General features: G+C 43.1%; 1 protein-coding gene across 2 annotated transcripts in view; it reads left to right on the top strand.

The window, feature by feature from the left end:
- slc2a4rg (SLC2A4 regulator) overlaps positions 1-23,619 on the top strand; it is a 40,185-nt gene extending 16,566 nt beyond the window's left edge. The window contains exons 3-9 of one of the 2 annotated variants that reach the window (XM_031845425.1): positions 6,126-6,226; positions 9,003-9,241; positions 14,618-14,718; positions 16,972-17,245; positions 18,307-18,441; positions 20,512-20,609; positions 21,448-23,619. In XM_031845425.1, coding sequence (XP_031701285.1) covers positions 6,126-6,226; positions 9,003-9,241; positions 14,618-14,718; positions 16,972-17,245; positions 18,307-18,441; positions 20,512-20,609; positions 21,448-21,595 — 1,096 coding nt within the window. In that variant the 3' untranslated portion in view covers positions 21,596-23,619. The remainder of the gene's footprint in view (positions 1-6,125; positions 6,227-9,002; positions 9,242-14,617; positions 14,719-16,971; positions 17,246-18,306; positions 18,442-20,511; positions 20,610-21,447) is intronic. The other variant, XM_031845426.1, reaches the window with a different exon arrangement.
- The last annotated feature ends 2,277 nt before the right edge of the window (positions 23,620-25,896 follow it).

Here is a 25,896-nt window from a genome sequence, read left to right as displayed (position 1 = left end):
ACCTTCTGCCTGCAGAGCGAGCAGCAACGTGAGAGAGGGGGGGGAGATTATGTAATGCAGTGGAGTCGGGGGGAATGGCTGTTCTATTAATAGCAGATATGGACGAGGCAGCAGACGATCACCAACACCAGCCCGGTCGCTTCGGATTAACTCGGTTGTCGCTACGTCACCTCATTACTCAGGAAGAACCAGTTTGACGCCATCATGCCATTCTCTGCATTGTTTATGTTTTTTGAACACAGGCTCATCTACGTAAAGAGTGCACAGCCTTTCCAGCCTGGATCCCTTGAGCCTGAAAACAATGGCTGTTTAACAACGCTGCTGTTATTCACACGCCTTTCTCTGTCGGCCCTCCTCACATTCTCTCCCTCCATGTGTGTGTGTGTGAGGATGAGCGACGTGAACATATGTGTTTCTTTAGAGACTAATAAATGAAAAGCTTTGCCAGAGGAAAACTTTACACCATGACTGGAAACATTGCTTTTTTTGGTGTTGGTATCTCCGTCTCTGGGTGCGTTTGTTTGTTTTTTCCAGAGAGAGATAAAAAATCAACTCGCTCAGCGTTCTCTGAATGTGTCGTCGTATCACGACTCATTTTGTTGACACGTATTTGGAGTTTTTCGGACTGTTTTCGACTGCCGCGGTCATATGCCAGTCTTCATGCCAGTCTGAGGCAAACACAGCTGCGTTCTTCCTCTCCAGAGATTATTGTTGGCAGCGCTCAAACCCTCAGCGAAAAACACATCATCTACCACACTGAACCCTGCACAGCTCTGAATCACCGTGATTCAAACCGGACATGCCTTGTGGTCAGCCGACTACAAAACAATGAAATCCGCTGATTCTGCCCCCCCGGTCCACGCGCTCTTCCTCTTTTTCTCTTGACCTTCTAAAACTGGTTTCTTCCAAGCAGTCTGTGTGACACACACACACACACTTTATTTTTCTTGGTAAACAAGATAGACCTCCATAGTGTGTTGTTATATTGGGCTTTTGAGAATGGAACAATCACTCTCTGTTAGACTTGGTTGTTGCAAAAGGTCCACAGACAGCAACAGCTCTGTGTAAAGGGGGGGGGGGGGGGGGAGTCCAGTTCTGGTAAACTCGGTCTTGGTTGTGCCAAACAGGTGGGGAGGGAGACATTAGATACGGTTAGGCAGAATAACGAAAAAACAAGTGTTCAATACGTCAATATGTGTGTCTGTGTGTCTGTTTGCATTGTTATTGTGTGTTTGCTGGCAGTTGGCCCGGACCTTAAGTGGGCTTGTAATGTGCGCTGTAAACCAGGCGGGATCCTGGGGATTTGTACTGGTAACTAGAGCAGAGGTTAGATGTGTTAAATATAGTCGTCTCCCCAACAACAGCAGAGAGCCCACCATCATACTGGATGTGTGTGTGTGTGTGTGTGTGTGCATCATATCACCATCTGCAGTATCAAAGCCCAAATGCCCCCTTCGGACATGACGGTGTGAAAATCTACACTGTTGGACGTTTTCCGTCTAACTAATTGATGAGTTCACCTTTAACGTCATCCTGCAGTCTGAAGCATGAAAATAAGAAATCATATTTTATTTCTATGGTCTGAACCTTTAAGTCTCCTCGTGTGTTTTTTGGATACGCCACATCAATGAATCTTTTTCAAGAAACTTCAAAGCCTTTAACTTTTGTTTTTAATCCTCTGCCAATTATTTCTAGATTTGTTTTTGTCCTTATTCGCTCTGTTGTTTGCAAAACACAAAAATGTAATTTGCATCGAACTTATCAGTAAAACTTAAAACCAATAAAGGCAATATAAAGTATAAAAACAAACTAATGGTGCTTTTTCAAACCATAAAAACATAAAACTGACTCGGGTCCGTTTGCTGTTAGTGCGGTTCGTTTCTGGCGTGAAAGCAAAGGAATGTGACTTTAGCATGATTTTCTGAAGCTTAACTAACTAATAAATCCATCTGTGTATCGTGAAATCTGTTCAGCAAGCGATCTCATTGATCTGTATTCATGGTCGTGCATGTAAATCAACACGTATGCACGTCTCTTCTCTTCGTGTACAGTCCTGTCTCTACCTTTATCCATCACAACAGGTGAGCAATTAGCATTCTACTATTCTTCATAAGTTATTTCTTAGTGAGCTTTGCAAAAAGGATTTGGAAGGAATCTGATTTCCCCCCCACGTGGGTCCTGATGAGGATGATGATGATGAGTCACCTGTCAGTCTGTAGACCTCCATGTTTACTCCTCTTGGTTTGTTTGTAAAAAGTGTGAACAGGAACTAAAATGCAACAATGCATCTTGAACCGAACCAACCGAACCCATCTACAGGTGCGATTCTGACTCGCTGTATCTGACCTGATCTGTCACCTCGGATGAAACGATGGTCATCTACAGAGCTTCACACACACACACTACACAGATACACACACGCTTGGCCTCTTCCTCCGCTCTTTTTTCTTCCCTCCGAGCTTGTTGTTGCAACTTGTGTCTTGGCTCAAAGTAGTCTCTCCCTCCCTCCCTCTCTATGTGCCTGGGCCTGGCTTGTTGACTTTAGCCGGCCCATGTGCTGAGCCGCTGCCAGATGGGATGGTTCTTGGCTCAACCAAGAACCAATAGAAGTTGAGGGAGGAAGGAAGGTAAGAGGGAGCGGTTTGTGTGTGTGTGTGTGTGTGTGTTTGTGTGTGTGTGTTTGTGCGTGGGCGTGAGAGAGAATGAGTGTATTATTTTGTTATTGCACGCTCCAATCCGAGGCATCCACACGCACGCACACACACATGCAGGTACAGTAAACGGGGTTAAAGGCGAAGTACCTGGCTCATAAAAACACACGTCTGTCAGTGACGGAGTATGAATGGTGTCACTACTTTACATGAAATACCTCAGTGTGTGTGTGCGTGTGTGTGCCTGCACGCGTTCATCCGTGGAGGATGGCATCATTAAATTGAGTGCACGCTCTAAACGCACCGTGGTTGGACTGAAAGGCTCCTGTAAACAAAACACACACACACACACACACAGCCCGACATTGTTGACAGCGATCTCTTCCCTTTCTGGGCTCTAAACAGAGGTCTGACTTGCTCCAGAATAAAGCCTCTCGTAAGAAGACAGATTTACTGATGCGTCAGTGCACTTTTAATGGCTCCGTGTTTGTTTCAGAGAAGTTGGGTCTAGAGAGAGTACCGTTGGGAGAGTCTGCAGGCTCTGTTATCCTCGCATTCTGGTTTTATGATGGCAGAATGTGGCGGCCATCTGCTCCTAACGTGGTGTAAACATTCATATTAAAGTCAGAATGATGGCAGCAGAAGATTACAGCTCCACCGTCGTCAGCGTGAGTAACAGTCAACCGGCAATTGTGCCCCCCCAGGTTAAAAACACACTTTTTTATTGCTTAACACGCACGAACACAGACGCACACAACAACTCGCACCAGATGTAGTGAAACTGCGGTGGATTGTCATGCTTCTGCTGGGAAACAGGAAGGAAAATGTCAGGAAATCAGAGTGGGTGTGTGTGTGAGGGGGGGTACTAAGGGTATTAATGGGGTCTGGTGTGTGTGTGTGTGTGTGTGTGTGTGTGTGTGAGAGAGGGAAAAAGGGATATCAGTTTGGATCATCTCTGGTATCTAGTGGTCCCCTCAGGGGGCGACAGGATTCGTCAGCTATGAGTTTTTTTCAAAATAAGATTTGCACATCTATAACTAAAATCATAATAACACACTTACCGGATAATCTAGATAAATAAGATGTAATTTCTGTTCTCACTCAAAGCCAGTTGAAAGCCGGTTATTTGTGCACAGTGTCAGATAAAGATCGGTATTTGTGTTATAGGATTTGTAGAATTAGATTTCATTGTTTGGCTGCGTGGGATTGTTTTCCGACTCGTGTGATCCAAAAAATGTGCAATAACTCCAGAGCGCTGTGAAGTCCAACAGAGTATTTAACAAGCCGGTGTCTCTGTGTTTGTGTTGACGTGGCAGATGAGTTACACTCAATAAAGAAAGTTGATTTAATGAAAAACATTTCAATTTTGTCTGCGTATTTGTTTGTGTTTTAGATACAATTATGGAGGGTTTCACTAACACACACACACACACGCACGCACACACACACACACACACACACAAAGACCAAAAACAGACTTGCATCACTGTCAGTGGTTTGCTATCAGTACACTTTTTGACATCACCAGCAGGCAAAATAGTCAATTTGTCTAATGTTGTCCATGTCTGCAACAACTTTTTTAAAACAGCAAAATGTTATTAAGGACGAGACCGAGGCCCATAAATCAGAAGTGTGTCCCTGCTCGGCCGTTCAGCGCTGAAAACAAGACTAATGACTGAAACAGGACACGGCTAATCTCGTTATCTCTTTATCTCTCATCCAGGCTGTGTGTGCGTGTGTGTGGTGCATGTTTACCCGCCTCTCCTCTGGTAATGTTGTAGCTGTGCTGTGGATATTATTCTTTAGCTTACTTTGATTCTCTCCATGTTGGTATTTATTATAATTGTGTTGTTTTGTCGACTGCCCGCCTTGTATTCAGAGCGCGCGCGCACACACACACACACACACACACACACACTCGGATACACTCATAATCTGAGATGTCGGGGAGTAAAACCAGCAGCTTTTTGTGCGCGGACATCCCCGCGTCGTGTTCAGATTCCTTCGTGTCTGTTGCATTCCTCTGAGATGTGTTTGCTTCCTGTCCGGCACATTCTCACCAGCGTGGGAGCTGAAAAGTTTTTCTTCTTGTGTCTGCAAAATGAAGTCACTTCAGCGAGTGGGTGTGTGAGCAGGTACACGCACGCATTCTAAAATCACAGCATACTTTTGCTGGTGTTTTGGACTCCGGAGTGAAGTTTTTGTGCGTCGAGTACGTGCGTGTGTGTGCGTGCGCTCTGAGACTCCGAGTGGAGCTCTGCCAGGACTGAGGGCTTGGCTGAGAGAATGCCTCAAACCAGTTTACTCTGGTTGTGTAGTGGAGAAGTCTGGGGGCGGGACAGGGACCTCTTAAAGCTGCAGACCATGTGGATCTCTGTGTGTGTGTTTTGTTTTTGCATCTGTGTTCATGTGTGTGTGTGTGTGTTCGTATGTTAACATTTCACAGCATTTGGATTTGCATGTTTTTATTGCACAAAGCTGCACATAGTGGACATGAGTTCACCTCGCTGTATCGGCTCGGACGGCTCGCTCTCTTTTCGATTTTTCATGAGATTTTCGATCCTTTTTTCGTGCGGGTGAGATCTCGGCCCTGCCTTAAATACGTTTCCCTGTGTTTTGCTTTCAATGACAGCAGGATCGGAGATGAAGAGAATAAGTGTGCGAGGAGCAGAGAACCGGTTTTGCTTTAATGCAGGACGACACAAATTACTGTTGTTTTGTCACTTTTTTTTATTTATTGGCCAAAGCACATCCTTACTGTGCATGTGTTTGCAAACGTGCACTGTGTGTGTGTGTGTGCTGCAGTATGAATAAGGTTTAGGCTGAGGTTGGACCGCTCAGTAGGGGGTGTACTGGACAGGAAGGGAGGAACAGGCTCTCTAAGCCTGCTTACTGTGCAGAAAACAAACAACATAAAACCCTTTTCACTCTCGAGGCTTTCCATTACATCCTCATGTATACACACACACATTTACTCAAGACTTACTGTACATATGGTCATGTATTCTCTTTTGTTGTATTTGTTTGCTGCAGGGCTCCAACACCAACTTCCTGAGTTGCTTGCACCAACACATTTTTTCTCTTCTTTTTTTCCCGGTGGTGGAAAGTAAAAAACATACACAAGATGTAAAGTGAAGGCGTGTCTACGGGGTCATCAGGTGTGAGAACAATGTTAGTTTCTCAGCCGTGATTTATTAACACTATTAAAAACTTTTTTTGTCTCTTTATGTCGCAGTCTGGAGCCTCGGGGCAGCGTCCAAAATGTCTTCTAACTTCACTGTTGATGTTTTTGGGGACTTCAGAGATTTGTAGTTTTCTCTGGGGGACAAGACGTTTTCTTTCCACAAATAATGTTCCATTACTCATTCAAAACAACAAACTGTTTTGCAAAATATCGCTGGAGTTTCAATGAGTTCCAGCTTGAAGTGTGGAGACGAGCCGTGTTGACCTGATATACTTGTGTGTGTTTTGCAGGAAGCCCTCAGGTCATGCTGATAAAGAGGTGATGGCTGCCACCGTCCTGACCTCGCTGTCCACTTCCCCTTTGGTGCTCCACCCGTCCTCCGCACCCACAGGTAACATTCCTGCCGGCTGCATTCTACTTCCAGCACAACTGCATGACACACACTCATGACACTCACGGTTTGGATCGTATCGTGGTTTAGAGTCACGGATGGAATCAGCACAAAAGAAAAAAAGGCAGCAATTATAACTTTTAGAGACGCCCCAATCACCAATTATACATTTAGCTTTCTGTTGTTTTGTGTTGTTGTAGCAGCTGGTATAAAAGGCTTCAGACTATTCCTTGTTTTCACCACCGTTCTGAAAATCATTTCATCTGCTCTTAATTCAGTGTAAACCATCAAATATTCTAAATGTTACCTTTTTACTTCCTTGTTATAGTCATCTATACGGGTTATTTACATAAAGACACACAAGTCAAACTATTTGATTGTATAAGATTGTATTTTTACAGATTAAAATAAATCTTGTCCTTAGTAGTTATAATTATGTATTATAATCTGCTTAGAGTTAGTGTTAGGAAGTTAAATATAACATAATTCATCTCTAATATCTACTTTATGTTGCTGTGAGAACATCTCCTTCAAACAACTGGATTTATTCATGATGACGTTATAATTCACCTGTCTCAAATATAAATATTTTTTTCCGAACAGAGCCTGAACGCATCATAATGTAACTGAGTGGAACCTCCGTCCGTTAGCTGTTAGCTCCGGTGCTGCTAACGGTACCAGCGCTACAGCAGCTGATTTTACTGTCATCAGGGATCGCTGACTAGAAAGCATCAACGCAGATCTCCCCATCACATATTGTTACTGACTATGGTGATCGTCAGTAAAACTTTATTTCACACTGTTGTAACAGACTGTCTCATGTTTTGTCGTTTTGGTGTTGAAGATATGTCCCTTGAGGGCTGCCGTAGAGAAGGGGCAACTCCCGCCTCTGGTCGAAAGGGGGGAACAAAAATAAAGAGAGTAGCTGTGGGCTGAACAAGATGTCTGTTCTCCCGACTCCACTTATTACTAGTTGATAAGTGCCCTCATACACGAACCCAAGATGCTCGGTCACACTATGATGGTTTTACTGTGTTATTAATCACATGTTGTCTCACAGTATTATCAGCAGTATTCCCTTATACTTTCATATACATGCATGCTCACCAAAGCCCAGCGCTGGCTGCCAACGTTCATCCGTGACCCGACCGCCACAGCTCCTTTCGCTGTTTCTAGCATCACCATACCAACCCTACCAGACAGTCAAAGTCCTGTCTGTCTTGTATTACTTTATTGAGTCAGCAGTAAACCCAAGGCGACTGTTATTGCTCTCAGCGAGGCACCACAAAGCGGTTTATATCTCATATCGCCTCCCATTTGAAATAAATCTAAAGCGGTGTGAGTGTTTCATCGTAGATGTCGGCATCATTTGATCTGTTGTCAGAGGACGCTGTGGGTTCGTGAGGAGCTAATCTCGATGAGAAAGCTTTCTCCACACAAAGTGCTGCAGAGAGAGGATGTCGGTTTATGTCTTTCACTCATCGCAGGTTGTTCAAGGCTTTTTTCCCAACATACATGATGTTAAGCTTTGCTCCATGTTGGGGTTTAGGTTTGGTCTTTTTTTTGACCATGTTTTGCCACAGTGACAGTCAGATTATCCAGTCTTTGAGCTGGAGCATCATTGGATCGGTCAAAAGGCCAAAGGGTAAAGAAAAGGTTTGTGGGTCAAGACTTAGAGGAATAATATAGAACCTTGTCCGGGAAATTAAAGCTGTGTTGGGCTTAATAGGCAGAGTTCAGTATAGCTAAATGAAAATATGTCAGGAAAGTACAGTATAGACTGTATAAAAGATATTAAAGATATTAGAATGTGTGCATTAAAGAGGCTCTCGTGGTTTAAGGCTTTTGAGAGGTTTTACATTTCCATTACGGAGTTAGGATTTGGGTCAGGATTGTTATGCACACTGTCATGGTTTTTAATTCAGAGGAGATAAAGTTTATGTTTGGGGATTATTGAGGCAGCGGTGTTATATTACGGTCGGGAAACTCCACTAAAAACACGATTCTACCAATTTTCACTCTATTGGTAATGTATGGGACATATCTTGAGAATGAAAAAATATATTTTTTTTAAACAGAAGTGTTTATTGGCTCCATATGAGACTGAACATGAGGTTTAGACCTACATGTGTTTTAGGAAACTGTAAATGTAATATAATTCATTCAGAGTTGGTAGTAACAGCCATACTGTCCTTTTGAGTTGTGACTGAACTGTGTTGCCGAGCAGCCTTGGTCCCAGCATAACGTTCTTTAACATATTTACTGTGGTTTTATTATTTTATATTTCTCCTGTCACCACATCAAAAACGAGAATTTTGCACTTAAAAGAAATTCACATTTCTGAAGAAACCGAAAGCTGACATAACCGTTGACATCTTAACCCATGTGACACATGGACCGCGAGCAGCGCGGCTCATCTATTCAATTCAATTCAATTTATTTGTATGGCCCAAAATCAAAAATCACAAATTTGCCTCAGAGGGCTTTACAATCTGTACAACCAACTACATCCTCCGTCCTTGGACCCTCGCATCCTAAAAGGAAAAACGTGTACAGTAAAAAAGATAAGAAAGAAACCTCTGAGAGAGCAACAGAGGAGACCTCTCCCACAAATGTCCAGAAGAGCAATATATTTGATGTGTACACAATGAACAACAACATCTAGAGATTCCTTGGCCGAACGTAACTCACGCTCACATTTCTCCAGATATGAAACCTCCTCTTTTTGTATCTGAAGGTGTGCATTCTTTGAAGGTGTGCATTCTTTGACCTGCAGTCCCAGAGCCGGCCAGCAGGGCTTGGAAAGAGGTGCTGTCGGCCAGCTACAGCAGCTCGACCAGCGGCAACTGGAGCTGGGACGCCAGCGACCAATCGGTGCCCTCCACGCCGTCCCCGCCTCTCTCCAACGACGCCAACAAGAACTTCCTGCTCTCGTCCCAGGGCGACGATGTCGTCGAGGATGTGGCGGAGAACACGCACTTCATGTTCGAGGACCCGATACCAAGGAAGCGAAAGGTAAAGATGGATGTTGTCCGTATGCTTCGTTCTGTACGGCAATGATGCAGATGAAAAGTTTGGGCTGAATGATTAATTATGACTCCTGAACAGCAGGAGGGCTTTTATTGTGAAGTAATTGGGAAGTGCTTGTTTGTGACGAAGCAGATGAGCAGATCAGAAAACACATCTGCATATTATTCAACACAAGCACCTGCAATAAGACTAAGTCTACACGTATACAGATGTTGTGGCCTCAATAAGGCAAACAGATGTTTAGATCACAAAAATGGATATCTTTGAAAACGCCTACTACAGGGTCAATTTTTAAGTATCTGTGCGCACTATCTGGTTAGTTCTTGGGGTTTCATCGCCTTATTTTGTAAAGTGAGGCTAAGTGGCGACTCCACTTCATCAACAGTCCACATACGAGTCACTTTTCATTTTTGCCATCGCACCAAATACCAAAATTGTAAGAAAAAATAAATGATTCGCTTTGCTTTACTATAGTTAACAGTTTGTTTACATTGCCAAAGGACAATAAGCTCACCGAGCATGCTCAGAATCTTCTTCTCTGGTGTTTGACGTGTTGTTGACGTCATCTTTATCGCCACCTACAGGACCGTTGAGCATTTGTAGTCGTTTTTGCGAGATATTTTGTAAAATGAAGGTAATTTGGACAGAATTTCATTTTAAAACGTACATGAGAACTTTCATTTTTTTAAATATCTGTATAAGTGTATACAGAGCGTACATATATATATCATTAAGATAATACATTAAATAATAATTTGACCCCCACAGTCGTTACAGTCTCTTGACTCAGCCGTGGTTGTGTGCTGAACGCAGCAGCCCCAGATGCGGTCCATTCCACTTTTAACTTGAATCCCCAAAAAACGAGCGTGCATGCTGAGTAGAACGTCAGCGCCACAGTTGTACAGAAACAACTCTGGTGTGCTTTTTTTGTTATTTCTATAAAGCAGTAGCAGGGAGATACCTTGGAAAACGTAAGCACCGTGCAGTCTAACATCCTCGGACACGAGGCCCGGCGCTCTCTGCTTGTGTGGATGATGGATTACGTTCTCCCTTTCACTCCTCTCCCTCTCACTTTGTTTTTTTACTTTTGGAAACAGACCAGAACATCAAAGTGTTTTCAATCTCAAGAAGCTTTCCCTCCCGTATTTCAGTCTTTTCAGGGAGGGGAGATATTGAGTCAGGAGGGAGGCATGAACAGCAGGACGTAACAAAAGGTTCAAGGGATGCATAAAAACGAGGACTCGGAGGGTTTAGAGCAGTCGTCATGGTAGCAACAAGAGGAGAAATCAATCTCCGTGTCTCCTGTATGGCCGTACAGTGACAGAGGAGAGCTCACACACTGTACAATATGTGGGAGTTTGTGATTTCCAGCTCCCCTGGAGTTGTGCAGCGGTGAAGATTATTGAGCAGCCGAATGTATAAAAAACACAAAGACTCCCGAGGACGATGCTCCAGAGACCCTCGGACATACCGTAGATAAGCATACAGGAAATGAAGGAGGAAAGACGCAGGGAGGAATACACACACACATATTGGGCCCAATCCCAAACGTCCCCCCTAAGGCCTTAAACCCTGAACCCTCAGGGATTCAACTGATGGCTGGTTGACTGTGAGAGACTGCAAGGGGCTCGGAATGGTATAAATACCAATTTTGCTGCGACATATCACGTTAACTTGACAAAGTCATGACATGTTATGTGCAATTGTGGGTGTTTATTTGACATGTTTTTACTCCCTGATTTGAAGGTCAGGGAACGGTCAAAACAAATGGACCAACTGTGTAATGTAGTCTCTAATTTCATCTTAAATCATGAATGGTTCTGTGTAAATTGAATAAACCAGGCTGAACATTTGTTTCCCCCTTTTTTTTTTTTTTAACTCCTCCGGCTTCTCCTGGTAAACCCGTGTTTAACGTCACAACGCTATGAATTGTGGGTAATTCAATGCAAAGTCTGCAGAAACGGGGACTCACGGAAAGTGTCAATGACGAGCTTAAAATGTGTGAGAGAGAGAGAGGAAGTGGGACAGCCCCAAACCTTTGCGGGAACGTGCTTTAAAGTCCAGATTGTGTGGACGAAGGCTAAAACGTGAGCTAACCGGGGAGCTCCGTGACGCAATGCAGCCGGCCGCCCACCCCACAGAGGTGTAAACCCTCCGTGAGCAGCTGCCCGTCGGATCGTAGGCTGTTTGCTTAAGAGGATTAGTAAACATGGCAATCACCAGTCTTACTGTAACAGTGTTAAGATGCAAGAAAAACGCTTAGGGAATTAAGTGATTTGTGATTGTTTGTGGGATTAAAGGCTAGCTTTGCTGGTTCATTTGTACCAGGAGCGTAGTTTTAAACAGCGTAGCGTGGCGGGGGGGGGGGGCGTGCATTAAGCCAGCAGCACTCAAGACCTTTAATGGTTCATGTTGTATAAAATGAAGAGTGAGCGACACGTCTGTGAGTTCAAAGGAATAGTAGTGTAGGAGAGAGTCAACACAACCATTGAGGAATAAACCTGTTCTCGGCTCTCACTTCCCTCGCTCGGTGTTTTCTTTGCCTTCGTTCTCCAGAGGCTGTTGAAAGGTAGTGACAGCACACACACACACACACACACACACACACACACACACACACACACCTACCTGCAGGTCCGTGCCTGCTCATCGGACAGCTGCGAGCAGAAAGAGAAAATGAATTAAAATAAAGAACCTTCATTCATTCATTCATTCCTTCCTTCCTTCCTTCCTTCCTCCCTCCTTCCTTCCTTCCCTCCCTCCTTCCTTCCCTCCCTCATGAACCGAGCAGAGTTATCCCGGGTTTATTGTAGGAATCAGGTCATCAGTGCCAAACATTGACAAAACTCTGCTCTTGAGGATCCGAGGTTCAGAAAGAGGTCAGTGTTTGCGTGGCTGCTTTCTCCTGCAGGTATTGCAGGTGGGCGTGGCGGAGGGTCATCAGCAGAGTGGAAACACCTGAGCTCATCAGCAACATTGGCAACACATGATGGGCCCTGTGTGTCCCAGTGCTTCTCTTTTAAAAACACTCTTTGAGCTCAGTTAGCTCTGCTCTCCTCCCTGCGACACCCATTTTGGTTTCTGGTGGACAAGATGGTTTGTTTCGACATTATCCAACAATGCATTCACACTTTCCACTCGTGCACTCACCTACACTGCTGAAATCACTGACTCCAAATGCCGATGTTAGGTTAAGCTTGCCTCTCATGGTGCCTTTAAGTTAATAAATAATTTGTTAATATGCTTGGTTGTGTGCATCTCCCTCTTTTGTCACAGCTTGAGGAAAATGTAAAGGCGATGGTGGAACTGCAGTTGGTTGAGAAAGGGGTGCTGGTTGCTAAACAAGAGGGCCCGGGGTCAGTGAATAGCAGCACAGGAACTATAAGTTCAATCAGGGAACCTTGCCTTTGAGCAGCAAGAATAATTGCTTTTGTTAGTTTTTCTTTCTGGGAAAGATTGAGATGGAAAAGCGCGGACGAACAAGTGGCAAATGAGCGGTTGCGGCATGAGGCTGAGCAGGAAAAGATGGTGTTGCAGAATGCAAAGTTATGGTAAGTTGACGAAGTTTAATGAGACGGATCCGGATGGTGTTTTGTTTTTTCTCTCACTGTTTGAGCGGATTGCACAGCCAATAAATTGGTCAGGCTCTGAGCAAACTTTGCTGTTGCAGTGTGATGTTTGTGATCTGCAGAGTGAACAGAGAGCGCCATCCTTAGAGGAGCTGTGGAGTCCAGTAGCACGTGTCAGCTGACTGGTAATCTGTATCGGCTCATTAAAGCAGCTCCATAGCAGCCGATTCCAGCTGTCAGTCAGCAGTTTAAGTCTCTAATCACTGATGGCGTGGGGCTGCTGCACCGTGCTAAGTCTGGTAGCCAGTGTTTGCTGGTGGTTACCTGTCAAAGCACCAGGTACTCGGCAGCGTAACCTTTGCGCACAATAACTGAGACATTGATGCAATTACTAGCTATTTGGCATCCCTAGAGTCATACGAAGTGACCAGGAATTAAGTTGTTCTTCTCAGCTGATGACCCAAAGTGAAACTGCTAGGTATGAGACATAACCAGTCTTGTCACTTTCATTATTACAGAGTCGAGGTGCTTTGGAGCTCGAGTTTCTTTTGCGCTCATATAGTACTGAGGACTGGGAAGATGAGCCACGATGGTTGATTTTAGCTGCACATGGTTTAGCCCAAATGTTCTGGTGTTTGGCCACACTGACCGGGGTCCACTGTCTGTGTTTGAGGATTGGGTGGAAGGACTGCCAACCTTATTATGTGTGTGGGATTAGGCATTGACTTTATTCTGCAGGGGAGTTGGAAGGGGACAACCTTCTCAGCCCCGTCTGCCTGTTTCTGTTGTGGCTGCTTTCCCTGCAGGTATTGGAGGTGGGTGGGGCAGAGTGGAAACACCTGAGCTCATCAACTGTATACAACGCTGGTAACAACCTGTCAGAAGGTAGCCCTGCCCTAAAGCATCCCCTGCTTTATGGTCTGTTTGACTCTAAATGGACCATAATGTACTAAATGAACATCATGCTGTATTGAAGAAGACTTGAAACTAGAGATTGAGACCATAAACTCATGTTTACAATGTTTACTGAGGTAATAAATCAAGAGAGAAGTAGAGTCATTTTCTCATAGACTTCTATACAACCAGAGTCGCCGCCCCCTGGTGGACACTAGAGAGAATGCACGTTTTAGGCTTCCTCATTGGCTTCACTTCTCAGCCTCCATTTGTGTATTGGTCAAATGTCCACGAAAAAACTGACCAATGTCCGTTAGACTCTCTCTGTTGTGCTGCACCCGAACGCCAAACTGTTCCCAGTAAGATGGATTTTGTTCACCTCGGCTCACAACGTGCACAGACGGCAGGAAGAGTCATAATAGTAAATGAGTCTGCTCATCGATCAGTGAACATGAACGTACACGAGGTAGACAGAGAAGGATACAGTTTCATTGTCCCCTCTGTCTTTCTCTTTTACTCTGACTGTGTCTGAACTTGTCACATATTGGGTTTCTATGTTTATAGGCTTGCTGCTCTAATAGCTCTCTAATGAGGTGTAGTGTCTGGTCCCTTGTAGTGTGGCACTCGGTCCCCCATAAAGGCCTTTGTGTTGAGGCTGCCGATGAGATCCACACACAGGAACGTGGCAGTACTCTCTGCATAACCCCCCCCCCCCCCCCCACCCCCCCCCCCCCCCCCCGTTTACCATTCAGGACTGTGTTCTGCAGATCATGCGTTTGGTTTCATCTCCGGTTCTACCACCACTGGCAGCTGATGTTTTCCCAGTGTTGAAGGATTAAATGAATAAAGCATCTTGTTTGACTCGTGCTGTTTTTATTGTGGTTGACGTGTCTTTCAGAACTCCATGAAGGTGATGTTCAAGTGCTTGTGGAAGAACTGTGAAAAGGTCCTCAGCACCTCCTTAGGGATCCAGAGACACATCCGCAGCGCCCACCTGGGGTGAGTCTTCACAGGAAAACCAACACATGCAGAACTCAAATTATTGACCCACTATCTTTGTTTCTTCACATCTCCTAATGTGTTCATGTCAAATGTAAATATTAGAATATTTTGAACTTGAGGCTTTAAAACGTCGGTCCACAAACCAATGGATGACGTCACAACAGTCATAGCGGAACACACACGCATGCACCAGGCAGTGTGATCTGTTCGAGTCACACTGATGATCTTCATTGTGACTCTGACATTATTTAAAGGTTTGAGTCGTTCTCTAAGTGGGGGTACATTTAATGACCGTTGATAACTATATTCTGACTATATTCTTCTTAAATATCATTAATAAGGGAAAGCATATTATAAGATCAGACAAACATTTTGTACACCGTTTCATTTAGCTTGAAGTTGTCGTGGTGTTCCTAAATTGACAGTTTTTGCGAAGTCTATTTTTCAATTGAGTGGAAATAATTATTTATAAAACATTGTAGTTGGGATTCTATTTATTTAAGTAAATGCACTTTTTACAATTGTTACAAAACTTATTTTTAATTGAGTTTCACATTTAAATATAAATATCTGTTCATGTCTGCAAAAGTTGTCAACTGTTACCAACTTAAAATCCCCCCACAACTAAAAAGGTAGTTTGTACCAAAACCATGTGACCAATATAACATGATGTCATTTCTGTGTTTTTGAATACATTCTCATTTAAAAATAACTCTATCTATCTAGCGCTTTGTCAATGATAGATGTACCGTCAGGTACTTATAGTTTAAAATTGTAATTGAGAAATGTAATGTTAACCTGATGAAGATTATTACAAAATATCAAACATTTAAACTTTGCAATAGTGAAACACCGAAGGATTATTTTATCTAAAATAACAGACTTTTTTGAGGGTAGAAAGCAAATTATTTTTGTTTACTTTTTTGATTATGTGAAATTATTATTTTTTAACAACACGGGCTTTGTTTTTATCTTTAAAGACCTTCACTGCGTTAGGGGTCACTCCAGTGAATCTTTGTCCACAGCTTCAGGGTGGTCGTGTTAAACTGATCTAGTAAAACAAGAACAGTGACCCACATTATACTGGTCACAGATTGGATGCTGTTCAACTCGTGGATGGTTAAAGAGAACTAAGACGCAGCGTTCATTCCCATGAAAGTGTCTCTAGTGGTGCAGGAGGACTTCACAGTATAAAATGACCCGGAGACTTTCCGAATCCAACATGATCCGCTGTGTCCCAGAAGCTTCTTTGCCAATGCAAGTCTGCTGGAAATAGTCTTTTTGGGCGCAATCACGTGACGGAACAGGAAGTTGTAATTCCACCGTTTAGCCACCACGGTGTCCTAAAAGCTGCCTTCACGTCCGTCCAGCTGACTGTGTATTACAGATTCTTTAGATGTGCATCTTGTGCCTTTCAGAGGTATTTTGCCCAATAAATAGATACTTTTGCATCACAATGCTTAAAAGATCACTGAATATAACTACATGGCATAACTTTGCACAAATATTTGAAATCATAATGATGATTTTATGTTAATTTAATAGTAAAAGCAAGCGGGAAGAGGGAGAGAGACTCCTGTTACTCCATGCAGCAGTTAAACCTCCTCAGTTATTGTCCCTTCATCAAACTGGCCTTTACTGCCCTCTGCTGCTGGGACGAGGAACTTCTTCCTGAACTCTGTTAAAATAACAGTCAATTACCCCAAGTTAGTGTTTAAAATGTAGCTTTAATGTTTTGATTACGGCTTGCATGTTTACCGTTAAAACAATCATATTGGGGAAAAATCCAGTTTTAACTAAAATGAGATTTAAATTTAGTTTCAAAACTATACTGAACATTTAAAACCATCCAGTGTACAGTTGTATTATTTTTAGTACACAGAATTGTTCTTTGAACAGAATGAGAGTAAATGCACACTCAGCAGTCTTTAGAATAATTCTGAGGACTTTCTGATTGACATCGTGGATCTGAGCAAGTGATTAAAAATGGCTGCTGCATTTCAAATGAAAGAAGGGCATTTTGGGTAAATTTACATTCTCAACTTCTCCCAAATTTCTTCAAATTTAGTTTCCTGAAGCCTCGTAGAGATCATTTCCATTGAGTATTTCATAAATTATATTTTCAATGTTATGAATCGGGCATGAAATGGAAAAACAGGCTTTCGAACTACCTAACGAATAAAAATGGATCAAAGAGAACTTTAACTCATGACGTCCTGAGGAGTTTATAGTTGTTGCTCCTCTCCTCAGGCGGGGCAGCGACTCTGACTACAGCGACGGGGAGGAGGACTTCTACTACACAGAGATCGAGGTCAACATGGACAGCCTGACGGAGGGCCTGTCCAGCCTCACCCCCACCTCCCCCACCACGAGCGCCCCTCCGCCTGCCTTCCCCTCGCCGCTCGCCTCCGTCTCTCACTCCGAGCACATCGACGTGAGCGGCCCGCAGAGCCCCGCCCCCACGATGCTCAGCCAGTCGGCTCCCTCCGTGTTCTACCACATCCAGACCGACCACGCCTACCAGGTAATTCACACGAGCGCTGGACACAGACACTCAAATTAGATTTCTAAAAGAAATGATGCTATTGCAGCCTTGAAGCCCACCGTACTTGTATCGTTAACAGGCTTACAAGTAACAAATGCGCAGAATAAATCATCAGAAAATAGCAATTCAGCGTATTAAATGTCCTTTTAAAGAATTAAATCAATGTTTTTTTGTTTTTTTTTTGAAAAGAACATTGATTGCGAACCACTTCTCTATTGCGATGCCCCTAAAAACACCAGGAACACATGAAGCAGTGTGTTTGCCGCAGAGCGGCAAAGTTTCAGATTTTCTATCTCATGGACTCAGATTTTGAGATCAGTGTGGGAAAGAAAGGTCAGAGTGACTTAACTCCTCCACCAGTGTGGGCGTTCATGTCAGAGAGGAAGGGAAGAAAAGAAACTTTCTTGCAAAAATATTATTATAAGTTCACACGAAGAAGTCTGAATATGTTTTAAAGCCATTTAATCTCAAATTCCTGCTTTAAACTGCTTTGTGGCAGCGTTGGGTATCCATGCCTCCTCCTCCTCCTCCTCGTTCCTCTTCTTGTAACTGCACAAATTCATGTGCTCTCCTCACTTGCATGCCCTTGGAGGTAAAAAAAAAAAAAAGCTCTGGTTTCAGCTGGGAGAGACGCATTTGGCATCTAAAAAGCTTTATATTTTAACCAAACATTGGACTCGGTCCTTTCGCATATGTTGACGGTTGTTTGGCAACACAAAATGCACTCTAAAGTATGTAAGCGCTGTGAAAGCACAACTACTCTCATCGAGCTGCACTCTTCTACCCGATGCTGCTAACTTCTTCATGCTGTTTAATGATCTCAAAGCTCCCACAGGTTGTTCATTTGTAGACGTCATGTTGTTTTTGACACCTGATCAGAGTTTATGTGAAGTCAGCGTTTCAGAAAATGAATGCCTTCCCTGCTCATTACATGATCTTTATTTGTTCCTGTATTCTGCTCCTCTCTGTTTCTATCTGCACTGTCCCCGTCCCTCCGCCCCCCCCTCTCTATGGCGGGGTGGTTGTCGTCCATGTTCCAGGCCACTGCTCCAGTGAGTATCCCAGTGGGTCCTGAGCTGGCTGGGTTAGGTACTGGGACCGGGCCTGGGACTGGGACTGGGAACGACCTCAGTGCGTCGTGGACACCCCCTCGTGTCATTTCCAAAGGCGTCCCGGTGAGTGAGGTTAATCTCACGCCTTTTAATTTTTTAATCTTAACATCTCTCCTGTTTCCACTCAAAAGCTTTTTGTCACTTTTTTGTTTTGTTTTTCACTCTTCCTGCTTTTTAACACATCTGTTAAATACCGAGACATCAGTCTGTCTTTAAACGGCACATCGTGGGTTCTGCTCGTCGGCGTGCGCCAGAAAAGACTCCAAGTTGTTGTGACTCTTGGTCAACTTTCAGACGTGACCGTCACAAATGGTTTCATCGATAAACGTGTTTGAGGATTTTACAAAGACGGCCAGTTTGTTTTTAAATGTTTTGGACACGGGAGGTCGTAAAAATCTACTTCTGACTCAATATTTTGGAGACAAAACAAATTTAGTTTCATTGTGATGCGTGTCATACTTTCCTTACATGGTTTGCTTAAAGGCGATAAAGTAGTCCATGAAAATGAGACATGAGTTACACTTGTCTTGATTCTTCGCAGTATATTTAGTTTGTCCGCCCTCTGGCGCTTCGGAAGCTCAACGGTCAATAAATAAGCACTTTTATGCGTCCGATTCAAGATGTTTGTCACTCGGGTTGTACAATTACTTTTACTGGGACGCTGCCATTTCTAGTGACACAAAAACCCAAATGTAAAAGCAGCCGTAACATTACATTATATCATATCGTTGCTCTTCATGTAAGATTAATGTGATTTAGGTATGAATAAAAAAAAGTGAGACTTTAGGATTAAAAGAACGATGCAGGTAAAAACTTTAGAATGCTCTCTAACATCATTTAGATGTTCTGCTCTCTAGCAGACGGTTTTAAAGGCCGGGGGCCACAGCGGCTTCAGTAGCACCGCCGTGAATCAGTCGGGGCTCGTGGGACAGCCAGCAGACAGTCAAAGGACCGGAGGGATCCAGGGGCCACATATTGTATCTTAAAAGCACATCAGGCGTCCCTCAGACACGGAACTCTTTAAAGATTTACGGACCAATAAAAGGGTCTTAAAATCGATAATAAAACTGACGGGAAACCACTGCTGGGACACAAAGGAAACGACCGAATGTGAGCGCTCCTCGTCAAAGATAAAACACGCACGGGTGAGTTTTATATGAATTGATTTTTAACTGTGGCGGGTCTTTAAGGCAGCCCATACAGGTTTACATCAGGCTGGAGCAGATTGAACTGATCAGTGTGAGCAGCTGCACTCTTTAGACTCGTTAAGTGAGTTGCAGGGATGACTTATTGTTGTAAAGTTATTTTGGATTATGTCAGAAAATAATCATCAAAGTTTGTTTGTTTCAGAAAGATAATCGTCACGAACACCACTTTTATGATTTTTAGTCCACCTTTTTCAAGACTCGTAAAAGCTCAAATTCATGACTGGTATCTAATGACATATTTTATATCATTTTATTGCTTCAGCGATTTATATATTCAGGGTATTATACCAAGAATAACATTGCCTTCTAGACGAGGGAACCGAAAGTGCAAAGATTCTGACTCACTCCCTGCTTTTAGGACTCTATTCTGCATATACATTTAGATTTAATAGTATTTTACGTGGAGTCCACTCGTGTGTCTGTTTGGCGCCGTGCTCAAGTAGTTTCAACTGGAAGTGTTCAATCGTCGTAAAAGAAACGACACAGAAACTCACCAAAACGCCGTTCCAAGAATTTGTTCGTTAACCTTTAAGTTGGATTTGTCTCCTCGACATTAACATCGGTGCTTATTCGCGGGGCGAGGAGGATCCTAAAGTGTGCCAATTTATTGAATGGGAATAATTGCATGGCTGGATTATTTGGAAGCGAACACCAAATTGGTAAATTAAAGGAACGAATTGAGTGATTTAATTTTCCTCCGTGTATTGTGGACAAACACAAACTGCTGATAGTGCTGCGTTATGTATTCTCCAGAAATAAACTGAAAACGGGTCAGAAATGACTCGTTTGCTTGTTGACACACAGGTTTAGCCCATGTTTATCACGGAGTGGTTAATTGGGTCTCTCTGTACGTCTTTGTCAATGAAGTATATAATATTTCCGTCATATTGAGCGATCCTCTCATGATGCCCTTCCACTCTTTCAGGGGGCTGTGAACACCCGGGGCCTCGGAGAAAAGCGACAGCCGGCCGACGCCGCCAACGCTTTACTGACTCCGCCTACTAAAACTACACCAGGAACCAGGTATGTAGCAGTCATGGATAGGTACTTTATTCATCCCCAGGGGGAAATTTGTATGTTACAGCAGCAAGACACACCAAGAAGCAAAGTAGCAGAGTAACCAAAAATATTAAGTATTAAAAAATGCACAATAGAATAACAGAGTAGGACAAATTAAATATCAGAATATATAAGATAAAACAAAAATTCACAGTATATACAATGAAATAGAATAGTGTTAAATTAACTAACTAGGTGAAAAACAGTAGTGCAAAAGTCAACCCCAGCAAACAACAGTGTAGCAGTGTGTAATTATGTGGAGGATGATTTGGCCAGAGGTGATTTATTGTAAAGTGTTATTGCAGAGGGAAGGAATGTTCTCCTGTATCTTTCCTTGTGACAGCGGAGCTGTCTTTAAGGCAGCTCCAGTCATGTTTGCGTTTTAGAGTTCCGAGGATGTAGAGGTCATGGTTTAGGGTCCCGGAGATGTAGAGGCCATGGTTTGGGGTTCCGGGGGGCTGTAGCGGCCATGGTTTGGGGTTCCGGGGGGCTGTAGCGGCCATGTTTGTCATTCCTTTGAACTCCACAGATTGGTTGAAATGATGAAGTTGTTTTGTCGGTAGTTTGAGCTGCTTGATAAAAAGCAGGAAGCACATCAGAGATCAGATCACACAACAAAGAGCAGTCTGTATATTGACTGGTTGAAAGGAAGAACCTGACCCTACAGCTACATGTATTAATATGCCTCGGAGCACATTGCACACACACACACACACACACACACACACACACGTGTGTGACTCTGTGGGCGTCTGGATGTCTGTCTGCGTGTCCTTATGCTGTCACATCTGCTGTTACCAAGGAAACCCCGTGGGGAGGCGAAGAAGTGCCGAAAGGTGTACGGCATGGAGAAGAAGGAGATGTGGTGCACGGCCTGTCGCTGGAAAAAAGCCTGTCAGAGATTCACCGACTATCCATCCAGCCCCACCCACCCGGAGTCCAAGAAATGAGCTCTCCCTCACTCGAAGCGACGGCTGAAGGTGGACTGTTCCACTGGGGGAGACGGGGGGGGTGTAGTAAAATCGGGGATACAAAAAAGCAAAAAAAAAAATTACGGCAGGTTGGGAAACCTTTTTTTTTTTTGAACGCATGAATAAGGAAAACGTCTCAAGGCAATGTTTAAGGACTTCAGATAAGCTTTTTTGGTGTAATATGTTCATTATAGGAGCATCACGTAGTTACTGTTTATGGGGTGAATCATGACTTTTCTCTTTTAAGATGACACCAGATAACACTTTTGTAGCATATCCGTTTTTTCACCGTATCTCTCACAACCAACAGTTTTAGTGTAATCGTACATCTAGTATCGCCTTCTTCTGCAGCCTTCCTGGATACAGACTTTAACTTTATCTACATATTGTTCAATACCTACTTCCTGTTCATTAAGCAGCTTCGGCACAGCCAGCAACAGTCTTTTAATATCTTGTTGTAAAGATGCTCACACACGTGGTACAAAAAAAAGTTTCCCCTTGACTTTTTAGAATATTTTTTCAGAGATGTACACAATATATGAATTATCTCTTATAGACGCGCACCTTGAAGAAATAAGTCGTCTTTAGAGTATAACTGAAGCCACAGCGGATGTCTGATAAATATCTATTTCTTACAGAGTTTTATTTTCAGCAGTGAATGCGGAAGCAACTACTAGTTAGTTGCACGGTGCAATCGGCAGGATTACGTTTATTGTCTAGTTTTGAGGGAGTCGTTGTTGTTGAGGCAGAGTTCTTTTTGTTTTTTCTTAGATCGTTTCCTCCGATGAATGAATAACTGCCATTTGAATCTTTAACTTGGCGCCTGACGGATGTATGTCTGTGGATAACGTACAGTGTTTCCCAACAATCACATCCTGATGATGTATCATGCATTTTAATTAATGTCTTGGTTTTAAAATAGACGTTACCCAATGTATTTGTAGATGACGTCATAGGAACCAAGACTTTTTTGCTGTTTTTTCGTTAGATGTGTTTAATCCTTTAGAATGATCTTGATTCTTTCTTTTCCAAATAGTAGAAGTTTTAAAACCTTTTTAGAAGTGGTCTGAACAGAAATAACTGTCACGGCTGCCTTAGAAAAAATATAGGTGATAGATTTTTAGATAGTTGTAGATTGTAATTTTTCTTTGAGTTCCCTTTAACCAATCGATAAAATGTCAGACTTCCATTTTTAAAGCCCAGTTTATGACCTGTTGCGTTTCTATAAATGATCCGAGATGTACAACGACGAGAGGAAATCAAATGGAGAAGCTTGTTTTTTTTAAAGATACTCTGCTGCATTAAAGGTGTGTTTCTACCAATACAGTGAAAGAAGTCAACTTGTTGTTCTTTGGTCAGCAGCGTAAAACTACTCCTGCAGCATCTGTAATGGTGATAATTATGCATAACTACACACCGGTAGTGAATTTATGAATGACTTAAAAATGACTGTTAACTTGTTCTGACTCGGTAGATTTGATCTTTTCAAGATAACCTGCTTCAACTCAATTTATTTGTTTATATCAAAAACTAAATTTGCCTCACGACATGTGACGCCCTTTATTCGAAAGGTGGCTCCTGCTGTCGGCCGATACCGCGTTAAAGACGACCGATCGTCACTTCTTTATCTGCAGAGGGACTGTTAGTTGGCGGCTTGAAGTCGGGACATATTGAGCACACGTGTTTGCCGTAATAGTACTTAATGATGTCTCATTTCACACAGTTTTAAACAATTAGTTTTATTCCCGCCGCGTCCCAGATGAGCTTCTTCTGTTCAGAAACTTCACAAAGTGCCAATGAAAAGAACAAAGGACAAAAAAAAGGTATACTCACCTAATGAAATTGCACTACGTTGCGCAAAGGCATGTTTTATACGTGGACATTTTATATAGAAACATTTTGAAGTGAAAGGACTGTTCTTGTGAGGGGTGTCGTCACTGCCCGATGGAATAAATGGGGTGTCAGGGATTGGAGGGTTCTGTACCTCTGGGGGTCCCCCATTACTAAGGAAGTTAATGTCTCGCTCTCTGTGGCAGATTTATTGTGCTGAACACACTGTTGTAGAAGTGTGGTACTGGGAAGTACAGTGCAGTACTTATGTGTTCAGTCACTCTGCCTTTCCTTGGAGGAGTGCCAAGGACCTTGTCTCAGCGATGGGGAAACACCAGTCTCTGTCAGTGGCTACACATTAATGTCTCTATAACGGATGCTTTATTGCCTGGTGTTTATTTAACTCTAAATACACTTTTTATCCATGAAGCCTGTCTTTGTACTTCCTTTCATATTTACATTTTGCTGAGCTGAGGTAGAATCTGTTATTGGTGCCGGATACCACTTTTAATTTGAATCTCCGCTTTTGGTCGTGTAGCCCATCGGGTCTCTCTCCATCTGAAGCTCTTAGATTCCACCAGCAGGTTAGAGGCCGATGCTTTCTTTAGGACCGTTGCACTATTCCACCTTTCGACGGCCGCTGTTCGTCCTGTTCTCAGGAACCTCACAAAACACATTTTTGGCCGTTACTTGCGAATTCATATGAACTAAAAAGGGGTACTCAGCAGAGCGCAGATCTCCGCCAGGTGTGTCTGAACCACCCCTCCTGTAATGTGTGATTAAATGAATACGACCCACAATTACCTTACATCTCTGTCAAGACACTAACGGGCTGCAAGCTGTAGTAAAACCAGCTTTGTTCATTCTCAAAAACAAAAGGTGACGTAAGCAGGCAATCGGCTCAAACTGGTCGTATAAAACATTTCATACAATCTCCCCACGTAGCAGTGACGGAGAGACGGAGATGTACTCGGTAGTGTGTTCTGTTGGCTCTTATGGGTTAGCCAAACGCATCGCAAAATATTTCCCAGCTGGGGGGTCAGCGATGTACTCAGCTGTGGTTTATCATTAGCCCCAAAGAGTATAAAGTAATTGTGTTTTAGTGTGAGTCACGAGAGGTCCTTCAGCATGCAGCCATAACTAGTCTCCCAAAATACACAATGCATGAGAATGAGATGCGTCACCGTGGACGGACACAGATGCGCACTAACTCGCGGACACACGTGACTGATTTTCTTAAATTATTTCAAAGGCGTCGCTGTGTATGTTTTATGATTCTGGACAGACTTTGAAGGTTGGTTGGATTCGTACAACCGCGAGGCGGAAACTCTTTGAAGTTGCACTAAACTGACGATCAAAGGCTCGAGTGGTGTCGGTAAGAGCTTGGCTCATGGCCAGAGAGAACTGTGGGTACAGAGATTCTCTGGTGGACTTTTATTTTGGTGAATTTGTGCAGAAATACAATTTCACCCCATGAAATGCGAGATGGAGATTAACTGTTAATGGATTTGCAGGGAAAGTTGATTCACGAGACGCGTAGTGACGGTGCGTGTGGAATTGGCAGTTTCAGGGCTTTCTTGTAAATATGCAGCAAAGAGAACTGCGAGGCTAGTTTTTCCATATATTTTCTCGTTATCTTGTATGAAAAGTAAGCTTTCTTTTTACAGTATAGTGGCTCAGAATATTCTTTTATTTTTAAAAAAGTCGATTGAGAAGCTATAGTGAACATAACACGTAAAATATTCAATGTATATCGTAGCTTAGAGGCAAAGGGGAGAAAAACAAAACCTGTTGAATGTAAAAACCTACAAAAATACTTTTTTTTTTTTTTTTTTTTTTTTTGCTGGCTAGTTTTTACTGCCTGTAGCGCGTCCTGATTTTTCTATCCAAATCTTTTAACCCTCCCACGTCTGTCGCCACACTAATTCATATCAAATAACGCAACCATGCAGTATTGCTTTATTACCTTTTACTTTGTGCAATGAGATGCTTTTATAATGGTGACGTCTGGGCGGCACGCTTGCACTGTTCTTCTTTTGTCTCTCTCCCGCCAAAATCTCCGAAACTCGTGCGGTGACTGTGGATGTTACGTTGTTGTCAGGCAGGATAACGTTTCGACCTTTGAGAATGTCCACCGTGTGGGAATCTTTGTCCTGCGCTGCACATTCCAACCGACAGCACGCTTGTTTTAAATAATTTTTGCATCTTCCACTTGTTTCCTAACCAACATATCCTTCCCTTCTCCTCTTCCCCTCGTTACCTGTCCTACCCAGCTTTACTGGGGTCCCATCCAAGCCTTTAACCCAGTATATTAAGCTAAACTAAACCCTTGAAATGTGCATTAAAAACAAAAAAAAGCCTCTTTATTTCCACGTTTTTTAATTTTGTGTTCTTCTTTCTTGAATGTTTTGTCATTTTGTGTGCAAACCAGCAGCAGCAAAGCCAATAGA

Source organism: Anarrhichthys ocellatus, unplaced genomic scaffold (genome assembly GCF_004355925.1).
Source record: "Anarrhichthys ocellatus isolate YVR2014 unplaced genomic scaffold, GSC_Weel_1.0 scaffold5, whole genome shotgun sequence".
Lineage (NCBI taxonomy): Eukaryota > Metazoa > Chordata > Actinopteri > Perciformes > Anarhichadidae > Anarrhichthys > Anarrhichthys ocellatus.
This window is presented reverse-complemented; position numbering and strand designations above follow the sequence as displayed.